The 18,216-nt window shown below is 40.9% G+C and overlaps 1 protein-coding gene across 1 annotated transcript in view; it reads left to right on the top strand.

Moving 5' to 3' along the window:
* The first annotated feature begins 61 nt into the window (after positions 1-61).
* LOC149454045 (FYN-binding protein 1-like) overlaps positions 62-18,216 on the top strand; it is a 320,960-nt gene continuing 302,805 nt past the window's right edge. Inside the window, exon 1 of the mRNA XM_089687844.1 lies at positions 62-174. Coding sequence (XP_089543970.1) covers positions 172-174 — 3 coding nt within the window. The 5' untranslated portion in view covers positions 62-171. The remainder of the gene's footprint in view (positions 175-18,216) is intronic.

Here is an 18,216-nt window from a genome sequence, read left to right as displayed (position 1 = left end):
TTGCACAGTATGTTGAAATAGCATGACTGCTTCCTTTCATTGTAGAACCAGCCCACAAATTAAAGATATTACAAAATGCCAGGGTTATGCATGGAGGACTGTTGTTTCCTCATTTCCAGCACACTTTATAGAAGGATCCAGTGGCAGTCTATGTCTTGAGTGACATTTAAAATGGTGAGTGCTGCTGATTTTTGTACACTTACAGAGAATTTTTTGAAGTGACTGAGAAACATTAATGTCTAAATACTTATGTCTTCAGGTGAAATAATAATGATAAGGTAGCAGACTTCGTTCATGCAAGATTAGTTTTCTTTAGCATGTACAAGTATGCTTAAGAATATGCATTGTTCATAGAAGCTTGTTAACAAGGTGCACTGCTCTATTTCTAATCTTCTGCTTGTATTTTTAATGTGTTGCTTGTATGAATAAGGGCAAGGACTATTAAAGATTATCAACATGATGTCAAAGTAATGCCTTTTATTATAGACTAAAAAGAATTGTACATTTGTATATTAGAGGTAAAGAATGGTATGGCAAAGCTTTGTCCAGACAGATAATTCTTAAATTGCATGGCAAAAAATATGTATTCCAAACAAAGACATTGTCAGATAACATTAATACATAAAACAGAATACATATTTGTTAGAGCACTGTTTTTTTTTTTGTTTTTTTTTTTTATGTGCAATTGATAGCCCCTGCATGGGCGTGTTTTGTTGCTCCTGTCTTAAACTGTTTATAAATTAATAAAAACATTGAAATACAAAACATAATACATATTCATTTAAAGAATCTAAGCTGCTATACCTCACTTCTAAATGTTTAATTATGGATTTATGACCAAAAGTTTAACTTTTTTTAAACTTTTTTTTAGCTGGTGTTCATTCTCAAATTTTCCTCTCTAATTCAGGTGTGGAGTTTCATTTTCACATCTATACTTGCATATACCATGAATGATTTTGCAGAAGTACTAGTTACGGTAACTGTTGTATTGCAGTGATTTTATATTAATTGTAGCTTTTGTTTGTTTAATCACTGTATAAAACCACCTGGTCTGGCACTCCTTTTAATCTGGGATGTGATTATAATACTATGAGTTAAGGGTTTATATTTGGCCTTTGCACAAGATGTGCTTGTTTTAGTAATTCTACATCAAGCGCCCATGACATTAATTGTCCTTAATTTGAGGAGTTATTTGGGGACAAAATATTCAAATGTGCACTTATTTGCTTTAATCAAGTGTCCCTGTATAGTATAGACTGCAAAACATTTGCTTTATTTTCCTAAGGCACCAGCTGTGGATTTTATACTACAGTTGCCATATTCAACCTGCTGTTTGTATGCCGGACAGTGGTATGCCAGGCTATGGTTCACAGCTCAAGCAAGCCCATAGACATACATGTATGTGTGTTTCAGGGTAATAAAATATTCTGTTACCATTTTTTCATGACTAAAATGTCCTGGCCACATATAGATACAGAAACTGGAGAGAATACCTACCGAACAACTAAATATGACAGCTTCTAAATCCTCATCTAAATATTACTGACATTCATCATAGCTTTACACATTCCTGATACCCACGATTGCACTGATTCATTGTGCTGACAATACACTGAACTGATAATACAAATCCAACTGATACCTTGGATAGATAACATGCATTATGGAAGGGCAATCTGGCTGTTGAAGCAGACAAGACCTACAATAAGCTTGGAGCTCACCCAGCCTACCAGTTGAAACATGTTGAATAAAACTTAGGTGGTGCAGCCTGTATGTATTGTCTTTACTTGTAATAATGGTTTTATTTAGAAATCTTTAAATAAGAAGTTAGTCAACATTTTTTTTGATAGAGTAGTGAAATGTTAGAAACTCTATCACGATTTCATTGCTGTCTGTGTCCCTGATAGGGAGATTTAGTCTCTGTTTGTCTGGGTAACCACTGTCACAGGGATTAAAAATGAGGAAAAAAAATCTAAATTTTGAATTGTCTAAGAAGGCATTTACCTCACTTTCACAAGATTTATTCTCACTTTCTGTTGTGTTCTGAACATGACAGAAAGTGAAGGGAAATAATGGGATAAAGATGGTAAAAAGCCTGACAGTGCTTTTAGCTATTATCTACTTCGTCCAAACAAAAAATGGCTTTAGATATGCTTTAACTGTACTGATGGAGCACCCTTTGTGCCATTCTATCTATCCCTCATGCATCTGACAGATGACCTGTAAGATCAGTGATGTCAGTGTCTATCTAGTTGGTCATGAACAATGAGGACAGGGCAGCTGTAATGCTCCCTGAGTTTAAGCTGTGGTGGGGAAAGCCTGGTGAAGGAGAGCCATGAAGAGATGATGAACCAAAGTCCTGCTAAACTATATATTACTCATACATACTGTCCTGCAAAGGTTAACAACTTTTGATAAGTGATCCAGTGTGTTAATTATGGTGAAGGACTATGTGGGGTATCCAGAGGAAAGCAATGCTTATACTAACCACTAATGTGGAACTGCTAGGTTAACAAGTGGCTGCTCTTAGAATCCAGAGGCACAGTGTGGTGCATTGTTACCAAATAGATAGTAACTCATGGAATTATTCCATGTTAAAAACATCTGAGGTCAATCTCTAGAGAAAGGAGGAACTACATTTTGTTCCTTGCATGATGTGCAAGGATGCACAGCATGCTTGCACATTGTAGAACACTTACCTGCTATTTGCGTTCCATGTTCACACTTGCAGTACCTGCTATTCATGTTCCAATCCAGAAATGACATATCCAAGGTCACAATCACCACTCCATCCCTTGCAATCTTCTTGACCACTGGGTCCCACATCACTCCTCCTCTGCAATTAGGTGGCCACTGGTGATTTAACTCCTGCACACACACACAAAAGTTATGTTGCCCCAAGCTTCAATTTCATAATGAGCTAAGATTTACACTGTAGGGGACATGTATTCTGCTATTTAAAAGCAAATTAAACATTTGCTAGGAGCAAGTGGAAAGAGTTTTTTATTTTTGGCAAAGGAGACTGCATTCTTCTTCCTTAAAATTCTACCTTTACCTCCTAGCAATTATTATATTTTGGCCTTAACCACTTCCACGCCGCCCTATAGCAGAAATACTGCTACAGGGCAGCACAGGTGTGCAAAATCATGTGTGTGTGTGTGTATATATATATATATATATGTATATATATATATTTGATTTTGCAGTTCCGGGTAGAGGGCGCATGTGGCCTCAACTGTCAATCACTGGGTCCCTTGTGGTGATTACTCTCCGGCACCTGGTGATTGATGAGTATCTCCGACGGGGGAGAGACCTGTGTATAGACAACACAGATCTCTCCCCTGTCAGCTCCTGCACACTGCATTGTACAAAGCAGTGTGCTTACAGTGGAAATCAATCACACAGCACACAGTTAACCCTTTGATCGCACCACATGTTAACCCCTTCCTGCCCAGTGCTTTTTATTAGCACTGATCACTGTATTGGTGTCACTGGGGATGTCAGTGACACCAAGTCAGTTCCCCCCAGTGTCAGAATGCCCACTGCAGTCCTGCTATAAGTCACTGATTGCCACCATTACTAGTAAAAAAAAGAAAAAATTCCAGTATATATAACGCCATTTGTAAACACTATAATTTTCATGTAAAGTCAAAAATATAGTTTTTCTCTCAAAATTGTTGCTATTTTTGTTTATAGCACAAAAAACTTACAGGCGATCAAATGCCACTGAAAGAAAGCTCTAGTTATGGGGGGAAAAAAAGACGTACATTTAATTTGGATGCAGTGTTGCATGACCGCGCATTTGTCAGTTAAAGTAACGCAGTGCTGTTTTGCAAAAAATGGCCTGGTCAGGAAGGGGGTAAATCCTCTGGAGGGCAAGTGGTTAAGTTTTCACATTCACATATGTGTGAACAACCCTGCCTGCTGTAGCTGTCACAGAGCCTCACATAGTCCCCCACACATGTCTAATGTGTAAGGAAAAGTCTCCAGGCTTAGAAAATTCAGTTCGTAAATTAATACAAAACTGGCTAAAAGACTGTGTTCAGAGAATAGAGATAAGTGATTCATACTTTGAATGGTCCAAGGCTATTAGTGGTGTATACCAAGGTTCAGTGTTGAGACCCTTGCTTTTAAACCTATCTATAAAGATAAAGAGTTTGGGACTACAAGTACCATTTCAGTGTTTGCAGATGACATCAAGCTATGTGGTGGAATTACATCCTTGCAGGATGTCTCCCACTTTTAAGCCGATCTGAATTCATTATTTATGACCAACTATGTGGAAAATGAGGTTTTAATGTTAATAAATGTAAGGTTCTGCACTTGGGGGGTAAGAATATGCAGGCATCATACATACTAGGGGAGTACAACTGGGGGAATCAATGGTGGAGAAGGATCTGGGGGTTCTGGTAGATCATAGACTTAGTAATAGCATGCAATGCGAAGCTACAGTTTCTAAAGCAAGCAAAATACTTTCTGGTATTAAAAGAGGTACTGTATAGACTGCAGAGAGAGATATCATATTACCCCTGTACAAATCATTAGTAAGACCTCATCTGGAATATGCAGTTCAATTTTAAGCTCCAATTCACAAAAGGATATTGGAGAACCAGGAAAGTGCAATCTCACTGATAAGAGGCATGGAGGATATCAGCTATGAGGAAAGATTAGAGGAACTGAATTTATTCTCTCTTGAGAAGAGGAGATTAAGGGGGGATATGATCAACATGTATAAATACATCAGTGGTTCATATAGTGAACTTGGTGTAGAGAGATTCACTTTCATTTCATTACAGAGTACTAGTGAGCATTCTTTATGTCTGGAGGAAAAGAGAATTGACCTTCACATATGGAAAGTCATTTGAAAGGCACTGATCTGGTACAGTGCATGGAGTGACACTAATAAACGCTTGCAAGCAGTGGATCTGGATCATTTAAGGAGATATGCACTATTTTGGTGGTATAGAAATGTGAGTGGTTTTAAGTTTTATTTTCAAGTGTTGTCTAAAAGCAATATCACACTATATTAGTCTAAAGAGCAGGAAGAAGATTGGATGGTTTATTAAAAGCACAGTTTATCGAAAAGTTTGTAAGGAGCTTGGAGTATTTCTGGCAAGGTGATACACTTGGTGGATCCTTCTATGGATGTTATTGGGAAATGCACAGTTAATATATGATAATGTGAGTGGATTTCTATCTGAGAGAGATTTTTAGAAAACAGTATTGCACTATATTGGTATTTTGGGTAAAATTGCATGGGTCTTCATGTAAGACGATCATTGAAGTACCAGAAACAAGGAGACACAGAGTTGAAGTGAATCTGAGAATAAGTATGTAAAGGGTAAGGGTAGATAAAGAAGAACACTGGTGAACAAATACACATACAGTATAGTTATTTTATTACAAATGTGAGCACATCGGACAGGATTTGAGGCATGGTTTATTGAGCATACTACACTATATTTATTTCTTTTTTTGGAGATCACTGTATAGGAAGATTGGATTTCCAGGAAGAAGTTGATCTTCGGTTATACGGAGACAATATTGAACTTATCATTTTGACAGTGGTGGTCACTTCTATCATTACCATCTCTTTCTGTGAGGGGATCAGATTGAATCCAGCTGCTAAGGGAAGGATCATTGTTTACTATATTTTGCCTGTGTTAAAAAAAAAGGGGGGTTCCAGCTCGCTGATTAAAAATATCTATTGCACCACTGGCTGACTGATAAATACAATGTTGCAGAAGGGGATAAATTGACTCGCATGTATGGAAATTTGTATGCAGTTTCTAAGACAAGCAATAGATTATTCAATTCCCCACAGCCAGTGTTGATAGGGGAATGCCTCCCACAATGCTATTCTTCTCTCCCGGTGGGGGCATGGGGAGCATTCGCTGGTGGGAAAACACAATGATTGGTGCTAGCTAGCCACTAGCAGTAATCTATTGTAAAATAAAATCTGACCGGCTGGTTGTACCCACGTTGATTGATGGATCGACTTGGGTACAATCAACCTGCCCATACATGGATCGAATCTTGACCTGCTGAACAAATTGAATTTCTTTTTTTTTTTTATAATTCAAATATTTATTAATTTTCCATTTCAATTACATTTCATCATCACAATATAAATATATATATATATATAAAATATATTCTATAATATTATATTAACCAACATTTCTACTTTATATACTCTATGCAACCTTTTCCCCCCTTCTCCACCCCCCACCCTATGTCCCCTCTGCCTATTCTATCTTTTCTCTACGTCTTCTTATATCAGCAAGTGGAATTTTTCTGTTGTTATCTTTATTCTTTCCTACACCTCATATATAATCTGGCTTTTTCCCAGTTCTCCCATTTCCCATGATAAACCTCCATCTTATCTTCTTGGGTATGGCACAGCCTTTCCATCTTTTTAATCTGCTCAACTCTTTCAATCCAGTCCTCTTCCTTTGGTGCCTCTATTTGCCTCCAGAACTTGGGTATCAGGGCTTTTGCAGCATTTATATAGTTCCATATCCCTGATTTTTTATATTTATTTACCGTTATATCCGTGATGTGCAAAATACATACTTCTGGATCTAGATTTATATCTATTTCTGTCAATTTTCTTATTAAGTGGATTATTGTTGTCCAGAATATCTGGATTTTTGGGCATCCCCACCATATATGGTATATTGTGCCTATTTCTCCACATCCCCTCCAACACAGCGGTGTACTCTCTCCACACATCTTATTTTCTACTACTGGTGAAATGTGCCATCTTGTCAAACACTTATAGTTCATTTCTACTTCTCTCATAGAGACATTTTCGTGAGTTAATCTATACATTCTCCTCTGCTTTTCCTCATCTATCACAACTCCCATATCCATTTCCCATTTTGTTAAATATGTTGGTTTCGTGTTTGTGTCTAGTTCAGTGAGTATTTTATAAATTCTAGCAATCCCGTGTTTCCCATCACCTTGTGTTCCCAATGTCTTTTCAAACAAGTTCCAATTGTCTCTTGTCCTTAAAGGTCTTGGCAAACTTCCGACAAAACACCTCAATTGGAAATACCGCCATTCGTCTAATTTAGTGAAAATCTCTCCCTCTTTTTTTTTCAATTCGCCATATGCTCCTATTTCATCTCCCACCAAGATATCTCCTAATTGCACCTTATCTTTTTTAAACCACTTCCCTCCTATTTCTTCTCTACCTGGGGGGAAAAACTCTGTATTTTTTAGTGGAATCAGTGTAGAATTAAAAGTCCATTTCATACTTCTGTGTAAGTTATCCCAAATCTTTAAAACATTCAAAGTGTATGTATTTACATTGTCATTTAAACCCCTATACTGTGTTGGTACCCATATCATTCTTCCCAAGTCTATTCCGCTGAGTTCATTCTCTATTCTCACCCAGCTTTTTTTATTATTAAATATCCAATCTATGGTTCTTGCCAGTATTACCGCTTTGTAATATCTTTTAAAGTCTGGGAGCCCTAAACCCCCTCTTTCTTTCCTCCTACTTAGCAGTTCGTATGACAGTCTTGGTTTTTTATTCCTCCATATGTATCTTGTTATCAATTTCTTAATTATTTTAAAGAAAATCTCTGGGAGTTTAATTGGGATCATTTGATATCTATATATGATTTTTGGTACTATTACCATTTTTACCAGATTAATACGGCCCATCCATGTCGGGGTTCCTCCCTCCAATCTTTTTAATTCATCTCTAATCTCATTTATCAGTGTAATATAGTTTAGTTTATATAGATGTTTATGTGAGGCTGTGAGTTTTACTCCTAGATATTTTATATCTCTATCTTTCCATTTAAAGGGAAATTCTTTTTGTATCCTTTCTTTTTCGTTTTTTAAGATGTTTATATTTAGAATCTCCGTTTTTGTTGGATTTATCTTTAAATTTGATAGTTCTCCGTACTCCTTTAGTGACTTCATTAAGTTTGGAAGTGTTATCCTGGGGTTTCCTACATAGAACAACAAGTCGTCTGCGAAGGCAGCAACTTTATGTTCCGTATCTCCTATTCGGATTCCCTTTACGTCTCTATTCAGTCTTATTGTTGATAGTAGAGGTTCTAGAGATATAACATACAGCAATGGGGATAATGGGCATCCCTGTCTTGTTCCGTTTGACATCTCAATGGGTTCTGACCTCTCCCCATTTACCCCAATGACCACCGAGGGGTATCTGTACAGCTTTCCTATCCATTCTCGCATCCTAGGCCCGATTCCCAAAGCTTCCAGAGTATCCATCATGAATCTCCAATTTACCCTATCAAACGCTTTTTCAGCATCTATAGACAGTAGTACCGCCGGTTCTTTTCCCTTTTTACTCTTTTGGATTAGCATCAATGATCGTACCCCATTATCTTTTCCTTCCCTCCCTGGAACAAAGCCCACCTGATCCTCATGTATCCATCCAGGCATTAGCTCTTTCAATCTGTTTGCTAGGACCTTTGCGTACAACTTAGTGTCTGTGTTCAGTAGTGAAATAGGTCTATAGCTAGAACACTGAGAGGGATCTTTTCCCTCTTTCTGAATGAGCACGAGTTGGGCTTGTAATGATTCTCTTCTTACTTCCATCTCTCCACCTAGTGCATTCATGTAGTTTTTGAGTTTTGGTACTAAGATTTCACTGAATTTTTTATAGTATCTCACTGTATAACCATCTGGGCCTGGGCTTTTCCCCGACACTGTCCCCTTTAATGCTAGTTTTATTTCTTCCTGTGAGATATCTGCATCTAGGGAGTTTAGTTGGTCCTCACTTAATTTTAATAACCTAGCCATTTCCAAATATTTCTTTCTTTTCTGGTTTTTCTCACTGTCTATAGTTTCTGAACTTTCCGAGGGGCTTATATTGTACAGTTTCCTGTAATATTCTATGAAGGCTTTGGTGATATCTTTATTTGAGTGTTTCATGTTTCCTTTAGCATCTTTTATTTTTTCTATATAATTTCTATTTTTCTTTTTCCTCAGGGCTCTCATCAGATACTTTCCAGGTCTTTCTCCCCATCTATATCTCTCACTTAGAACTCTATTATATACTTTTCTCCTCTCCTCTTCTATCATTTCTTTCAGTTCTTCCTTCTGTTTTTTTAACTTCAGCTCTATTTCTTTTGTTATTCTATTCTTATGTATTTGTTCTAATTTATCTATTTCTTCTAAGAGCTCATTCATTTTCTCCCTTCTTTCTTTTTTCTTTCTAGCCCCAATCGCCATTAATATTCCTCTTATATAAGCTTTGTGAGCCTCCCACACTGTGGCTGTTGACACCTCCCCTGTCTCATTCTCCTTAAAAAAGCGTTCGATCTCCTCCCCTATTTTCTGAGCTATTTCCCTTTCCACTAAAAGTGTCTCATTCAATTTCCATCCCAGCCCTCCGCTTTTCCTTCTCCCCCATTCCATTTTCATAGTAACTGGAGCGTGGTCTGATAAAGTTATTGTCTCTATATCTACCTGGGTCAGATGGTCGATTAATTGATGTTCTATTAATATATAATCTAATCTTGAATATCTCTTGTGCATATTTGAGAAAAAAGTATAATCTCTATCTTGCGTGTGTGTAATTCTCCAGGCATCTACCAGTTGACTTATGTGTAATTCTTTTTTCAATAATTTCAGGGCCTTACTTCCTTCTGTCTTTATATGGGAGGTGGCATCCCTTTGTGGGTCCATACAGAAGTTAAAATCCCCTGCCAGGATCAAACGTCCTTTTTTAAAGTCCATCAACTTCCTCAACACCTTTTTCAGATACTCCTCCGGTTTTTTATTAGGGCAGTAGATGTTGGCCAGTGTACACTCGATCTCCTGTAACTTGCCCCTTAAGAACAAAAATCTCCCATCTGGGTCTGTTTTTCTATCTTCCAACTCAAACCTAACGTTCTTTGCCAGGCCTATTGCTACCCCTTTTGCTCTTTTAACCGGGGAATCTGCATAGTACCATGTTGGGTATTTTTTAGACCTCAGTCTAACATTTGAGCTTATCTCAAGATGTGTCTCCTGTAAAAATATCACTGAGGCTTCTCTATGATGTAATTCTTTAAATAATCTATATCTTTTCCCGGGACAGTTCAACCCATTTATGTTATATGTTATAAACTGAATCTCTTCCATCTTCCTTAAATTTCCTCTTTTCTCCTCCATCTATATTTTTTATTTCTCTCTCCTTCTCCCTTCTCACTTGTTTTTATATCATCTTTTATTTTGCAGAGAAAACAACCTCCCTCTCCCATTTCCCACCCTGCCAACCTTCCAACCCCCTCCCTCCCCCCCATTTCCCACCCTGCCAACCTTCCAACCCCCTCCCTCCCCCCTCCCCTCCCCCCTCTTTTTAGGCCTAACATTTGCCTACTAATCATTTATGGATTAAAAATCCACCTTTGATTTGATCCTTGGGCTAAAACTCCGTCCATGGACGACTTTCCCCTTGACTAACCTCCCCATAACCTCCCAAGCCCCACCTGGATATTATCACCGGCAGAGAAGAGAGAGAGAGAAAAAAATGAAAAAAAAGAAGAAAAAATCCATAACAAAGGCAATAGAGTGGGGGTAGGTGGCGAGAGGAGAAGAAGGAGATAAAAAAAAAAAAAAAAAAAAAAAAAAAAACACACACACCTCTCTCTTCCTCCATCCCTCTCGCCCCCTCCACCTCCTCCCCCTCACAAATTGCCAGTCCTCTTTTCTCTTCGCTCTACTTTCTCATCGTTCTTCTTCCCAGCCAGGGATTTCCATTCTTTGAATTTTTAAACTGTCACAAAAATTTTTCATATCTTCTGGAAACCTAAGGTATGCTGTAGTCCCATTTTTCCATCCTATTAGGCATTCGGGAGTCCCCCATCTATATTGCACCTTTTGTTCTTTCAACCTTTTCAATAGGGGTCTCAAAGTTCTCCTTCTCCACAAAGTCTCTGGCGCCAGATCCGCGTATATCTGTATGTCTCCTCCTTCATACTCAATTACTGATTTTCCCTTAGTCTTCCTCCAGATTTTTTCTTTATCCCGAAATTCATAAAATTTGACAATTATATCTCTCGGCCTTTCTTTCCCCAGGTTTCTCAGGATTTTCCCTTTTCTAAAGGTTCCTTCTATTTTAGAGCTTTCCATTTCAGAGCTGTCTGTTATAATGTTAAATATTTTGCAAACCACCTCTTGCAAGCTTTCTCCCTTTAGGTCTTCTGAAACCCCACGTATCAAGATGTTTCTTTTCCTATATTTATTTTCTTGTATCTCAGCCTTATATAACAGTTTTTCTTGGACTTTCCCTATATTAATTAGTTCTTTTTCAAGTTCAGAGATAGCCTGGGTCTGACCTTTAACTTTCTCCTCCGTTTCCTCAATTCTCTCCAAGAGGTGCCCCAGATCACTGCGAATGTTTACCATTTCTTGTTTTATTGTTTTCTCCAGTTCTTTAAACATTTCTGCCATTTCCTTTTTATTAGGTATTTGTAGGTCTTTTTCCGCCTCTGTATTGCCTGATATTTGCTGGTTACTAGTGTCCGGGCCTATTGATACTCTAGGGCTTCTTTCCATACTAAGGTCTGCTTCTCCTTTTTCAGATCTGCTCTGAGGTCTTTCTGGGGTTACGTTTCCTTGGGATGTGTATTTTTTAATTGTGCCAGTCTGGGACCCTTTAAGCCCACTTCCTTTTACATTTTTGTTTTTCATTTTTCTCTGTGGCACTTATCCTTCTTATAGTCCTTTATAAGTTTGTGGGTAGGGCGGGAAATTATTTCTTAAATCTTTCAAGTCTCTGCTCTGTCCCCCTGCTGGTTTTTTCTCCTTCTCTTCTCCTCCTCCTCCTCCTTCCCCCCTCTCCCCCTTCTTCTCCCCGAGCCTCTCCTCTTCTCTCTGCGTACCTCTTCCACTTTTTATACAGTCTCTAGGGGTCCCCCGTTCTTATACACACTTTTTAGAGGTCAGCATGATAGATCTTCAAAAAATGCTATTCATAAGTGTCACTCACCCTCCTCCTATGTCTTCTTCCAGTGAGTGCCTTTTCGGTCGATTCCTCTGAGGGTCTGTTCATGGGGGGGAACTCCCCAGGGTCTCTTCAGACTCCTTGTCCAGGTCTCAGTAGTTCTCCTTTCTCCTACTTTTAGGCTCCAGGGTTACTAGGGGGGTAGGGGGAGAGTGGGAGAGTGTGAGAGTGTGTCGGCCCCCGGCAAACAGGTCAGCGCTGCTCTCTCTCCACAAAACGCCGGCCGGCTTCCCGGTCTCCCAGAGGTGCTTTGCGGCCGGTCACGTGATCGCGCCGGCCCCTCTCGTCTCCCAGCGTCCAGGGACTCTCTCTTCCTCAATCGCCAGCCGCTCCTTTCTTTTCCCTCACCCGCATCAGTCTCTCCTCCGCCGGGAGCCGTCAGACCGGGTAAGTCCCCCACCGCTAGGCTCTAACATACTCCAGGGGATAAGCTTGGAGGCCTGGGGAGGTCAGACCACGGAGCTCCGTCCACGAGCTCCTACATTGCCGCCATGTTCAGGCTCCGCCCAGGAACAAATTGAATTTCAATCCATGTATTGCTATCCAAGTTGCAATCCTGTGATAGCAATCTCCAGTTCTAATGACGGCTTTCCACTTCTGTATCCATCCACACATGAATAGCTCCCACTGAGAGTAAAAAAAAAAACAATGCAGAGAAAATATTAAATTCCCAATTGAAGAAGCATTATTGCTTCTTGTCTGTGCACTGGCCAGTGGTATATAAAACAGAGCTATTTGTAGTACCCCTTGCAAGCCTGCCTGAGATAACTCACATAATTGATTGTGACATCACATCTGTTCACAAGCCTCACTTTAAGGAGGGCACTGATTATCCCTTGGGAATAAGAAGCGTGCAGATACCCTGCTTTCTAAACTGTTAAATTTATTTGTATTTAATGTAGCCTTTGAGAGGGCTACTCTTCCCATGTGTATCAAAGACACTATCAGTGTATTAATCTTGAAGGAAGTTTAAGACCTCTTGAATCCAGGTTCTTAACTAGTGGCAATAAGATTCTGGTGAAACTCCATCCCCACCTACAAGGGTTCACTACCAGTGAAACCTGATAATACCTGTATTCAAATTCCAATAGCTTCTACATATACAGTATGAACTAAAAATTCCTGTTTTTATTGCAAAATTTGCTGGAAAGGGTGCATAGCAGTGTGAAGAGGGTTCATACAAAATATTTAGTGCTAACATATGGTCACATCCTTTAGCACCTGATGGATTGTTAGAAGCTTTTGGGATTTGAGCACAGGCATTGTCTATTGTTTAAAAGAAAGTAAATGCATTGTATATTAAGACTGCTTGTATAAATGAATGCTCATCTTTGGTGGGCACTTTTTAGGGTTCCACTAATTCTTCAGGACTAAGCCATACAAGAAATACTTTGATTTACAAAAGATTAATCCATCTATATGAAATATTAATAGTACAAAGACATAAAGGCATCTAACAGTCACATACTGTAAATATGATGCTTACAGAGTTTCCCACATGGAAGAAAAATATATTTAAAATATATTTGAACAATATTCTTCCCAAATATATTGACATATATTTGAAATACTACAATTTTGGCCGTATTCAATATATTAAAAAAAAAAAAAATATATATATATATATATATATGTGTGTGTTGAAATGTGTTTTTTATATATTACAAAATATATGAAAAATATGTTTAAAAATAATTTTCAAATATACTATATGTCTTTAAAAATACATTTGTTCTACATTTTTGAAATGCATTTACAAATATATGTAGCAGAAACAATTGAGTACTGTCCGTGATACTTTTTTTATTATTTTTATTTGCACTAACATACAATTTTGAGGAAAAGCTTTCGGGGAATGTCCCCTTCTTCAAAGTCCAAGCAGTACTATACAAATCACAAAGTTTCAGCAGAACGTTGGATAATGAGTGACAACAGTTTTATGACTATTAGTTTAAGCTTAACTCCCTCTGTGTGAGTGTAGTATCCCCCCCCCCCTCGCTTTTGCTGTATCTTATCTCTAACCTCTTTTTTTTTTTTTTCTCATCCCTTCTAACGTTCTGCTGAAACTTTGTGATTTGTATAGTACTGCTTGGACTTTGAAAGCTTGTCCTCAAAATTGTATGTTAGTGCAAATAAAAAAAGTATCACGCACAGTACTCAATTGTTTCTGGCGCACATGCACTAATATGGCTACAATCACCTCAGACAAATATATGTAAAAATATATGTTAAAATGACATATATATTTATATGTTTTTATATGTTAAAAAAATCTGGAGTAGATTAAAAAACGCATTTTAACATACACAGTGTGTGTATATATGTATATATATATATATATAATTATTATTGTTTTTTTAAAATATATTGAATATGGCCAAAATTGTAGTATTTCAAATATATTTCAATATATTTGTTAAGAATATTTTTAAAATATATTTTTCTTCCATGTGGGTTGAATCATGCATTACACAAGCAGGTAGGTCTTACCGTCTTGCAGCATATCTATCCTTTACACTTCTGGTGCAGTTTCAGAGGGTGTCAGCCCCAATATGCCAATAAAATAGAGTGACAGCACTAGGAGACAAAAACCCACAAGTACCTTACATGCCTGAGGGAGAAGGGTGGTGGTCTAAGACAAAAAAGGGTAGTACAGTGTCATGGATACTCAAAAACATGCACTATTCCATCCAACAAGATCCATACAGTATAGTAAAATATCTTACTTACATAACGCTGGAGAGTCAAAGAAATAGGAGGATAATGTAAATAACCACCACAAAATTCAAAGGTATATAATATATTGGTTGGGCTGGTCTTATAGCATCCTATATTACCACCAAAGGATACATTAAACCTTAAAAAGATATATAAAAGAGAGATGCTATAAATAAAGCTAACTAGTAAAGTATCCCACAGTATGAAATCGACAGAACGACTAAAGCATACCTGAAGAAAGTATCCATCATTCAGCACAAAATCTGTTAAGAAGGCCCATGTGTACCATACAAAACTGCTATAAAGAATACACCACCACCACAGTTGCTTCTTCCCTTCACCTCCTTAATTATCTCTGGTGCCCCAAAAGTTGCAACCCCCGGGGAGGACATAATATCTGGCATGCACCCCAGGGCAGAGGCTTCTCGCTGCTCCTGATGTCATTCTGTGCTCCTCCTTGAACTCCACCCTGGCTCCAGATTAGAGCGCATGGAGGAACGCAGGATGATTCATGAGTATTATTATTATTATTATTATTATACAGTATTTATAAAGCGCCAATAGTTCACTCAGCGCTGTACATTACAAAGGGGGACAGAACATGTGACAGAACAATACCAATACAATGCAAAACATGAGGGGATCGAGGGCCCTGCTCTTTCGAGCTTACAATCTAGAAGGGAGGGGATAGTGGTACAGGAGGAGATAGCTGTGGGGGATGGAGTGGTAGGAAGAGTGGAGGAGGTCAGCAAGTTAGCAGGGGGTGAGGTAGGCTTCCCTGAAGAGATGGGTTTTCAGGGTGCGCCTAAAGGAGAGGAGAGTAGGTGATAATCTGATGGGTTGGGGCAGGGAGTTCCAGAGGATGGGTGACACCCTGGAGAAGTCCTGGAGGCGGGCATGGGAGGAGGAGACCAGTGAGCTAGAGAGAAGGAGGTCTTGTGAGGAGCGGAGTGTGCGTGCTGGGTGGTACTTGGATATTAGGTCAGTGATGTAGTTCGGGGCAGTATGGTGGACAGCTTTGTACGTCAGTGTTAGGATTTTAAATTTGATCCGTTGCGCAATCGGAAGCCAGTGGAGGGATTGGCAGAGGGGGGTGGCGGAAACGGAGCGTTTGGAAAGGTGAATGAGTCTGGCAGCCGTATTCAGGATGGACTGAAGCGGGGATAGCCAGCGGCGAGGCAGGCCAGTGAGGAGGGAGTTGCAGTAGTCGAGTCGTGATATGATGAGGGAGTGGATGAGCTGTTTAGTGGTTTCTGGGGTTAGGAACGTGCGGATTTTGGCGATGTTGCGGAGGTGGAGTCTGCACGAGTTTGTTAAAGATTGGACTTGGGGCTGGAAGGATAGGTTGGAGTCCAGAATGACACCAAGTACTCTGGCCTGCAGAGCGGGTTTGATATTGACGTTGTTGGATGTGATGTAGAAGTCAATGGGGGGTGGGGTTCGGGCTGGGGGGAAGACAAGGAGCTCGGTTTTGGAGAGATTCAGTTTAAGGATGTGGAGCGACATCCATTCTGATATGTCGCTCAGTAGGTGTGTGATTTGGGCAGAGACCGAGGGGGTGAGGTGGGGGGTTGAGAGATAGATTTGTGTGTCGTCGGCATAGAGGTGGTAGTTGAAGCCGTGAGAGTGTATGAGTTGGCCAAGGGAGGAGGTGTAGATGGAGAAGAGAAGGGGCCCAAGGACAGAGCCTTGAGGGACCCCAACAGAGAGGGGGAGTGAGGGGGAGGTGGTAGCATTATAGGTAACGCTGAAAGAGCGTTGTGACAGGTAGGATGAGAGCCAGGAGAGAGCAGAATCTCTGAGGCCGAGGGAGTGTAGTATTTTGAGGAGGAGGGGGTGGTCAACTGTGTCGAAGGCCGCAGAGAGGTCAAGGAGTAGGAGCACTGAATAGTGGCCATTAGCTTTGGCGGTTAGAAGGTCGTTGGAGAGTTTGAGTAAGGCGGTTTCGGTGGAGTGTAGGGGGCGGAAGCCAGACTGTAGGGGATCGAGGAGGTTGTTGTCGTTGAGGTGAGAGCATAGGCGGGTGTAGACGAGGCGCTCGAGGAGTTTAGATGTAAGTGGGAGCAGGGAGATGGGTCTGAGGTTGTTCGGGTCATTGGGGTCCAGGGAGGGCTTTTTAAGTATGGGGGTGATGTGTGCATGCTTCAGTGAGGAGGGGAAAGTGCCGGAGGAGAGGGAGAGATTAAAGATGTGGGTGAGGGAGCGTAGGATGGAGGGGGAGGGAGGTCGTAGGAATTGTGAGGGGATAGGGTCGAGGGGGCAGGTGGTGAGGCGGGCATCAGAGAGGATCTTGGAGACTTCCTCGATGGTAGTAAGGTCAAAGGTGCGGAGTGTTGGGGGAGCTTCAGTATGAGGAATGTAGGGTGGGGTGGGAGGGGAGGTCAGAGCAGTGGTGAGGCCGTGGGAGAGGGGTGAAGAGGGGGTAGCTAAGTGAGGGGGAAGGGGGTTGGAGGGAGTTTGAGCAGCGATGAAGTCCCTGCGGGTAATGTTGAGGGGGAGGGGGGATGATGGGGTAGCTGTGTGAGAGGGGACAGGTTGAGAGGGCGTGTGAGTTGCGGCAATGTCCTTGCGAATTGTGTCAATCTTGTTTTTGAAGTGATTGGCAATATCAAGGGCGGTGAGTGAGGTGCTGGGTGGAGGTGGGGGTGGAGAGAGTAGAGAGTTGAAGGTGGAGAAGAGTCGGCGAGGATTGGAGGAGAGGGCCTTGATGAGGGTCAGGAAGTAGGCTTGTTTGGCTGCGTGGAGGGAGGAGGTGTAGGTGCGGAAGGCAGATTTGTAGCAGGTGAAAGCTTGTTGGGATTTTGTTTTGCGCCATAGTCGCTCCAGGGCACGACTGCGTCGTTTGAGGGTTTTGGTGTGATCAGTCTGCCAGGGCTGGAGCGGTCGGAGTCTGATGTTGCGTGTGGTTAAAGGCGCTAGTGAGTCAAGGGCTGCTGACAGCGCGTTGTTGTAGGCAATCATAGCCAAGTCGGGGCAGGACAGGGGGAGGATGCGGTCGTGGAGTTGATCAGCTGCAGAGTGGAGGGGGGCAGGGTTAAGGTTGCGGAGGTTACGGCTGGTAGTAGTGTGACATTTGGAGGGGTAGGTGTTGGAGGACGAGGAGATATTGAAGGTGATCAGGTTGTGGTCAGAGAGAGGGAAGGGGGTGTTAGTGAGGTTGTGGGGAGCGCAGCGGTTGGAGAAGACAAGATCAAGGATATTACCGTCGGAGTGGGTGGTGGATTGTATGCACTGTGCAAGTGCAAAGGAGGAGGTTAAGTAGAGGAGACGGGCTGTGTCCGGGTTGTCAAGGTTGACAGGGATGTTGAAATCCCCAAGAATGATGGTGGGTAGCTCAGAGGAGAGGAAGAAGGGTAGCCAGGAGGAGAAGTCTTCCAGGAAGCGGGGTATGGATCCAGGAGGCCGGTATATCACAGCAATCTTCAGGGGGGTTGGGGAGAATAGTCGGACGCAGTGGGCCTCGAAGGAGGAGAAGGATAGGGAGGGGGGGTTTGGGAGGACTCGGAAGGTGCTCTGCGGTG

This window comes from Staurois parvus, unplaced genomic scaffold (genome assembly GCF_062004578.1).
Source record: "Staurois parvus isolate SC_StPar_1 unplaced genomic scaffold, SC_StPar_1.0 ptg000439l, whole genome shotgun sequence".
NCBI classification, from domain to species: Eukaryota; Metazoa; Chordata; class Amphibia; order Anura; family Ranidae; genus Staurois; species Staurois parvus.
This window is presented reverse-complemented; position numbering and strand designations above follow the sequence as displayed.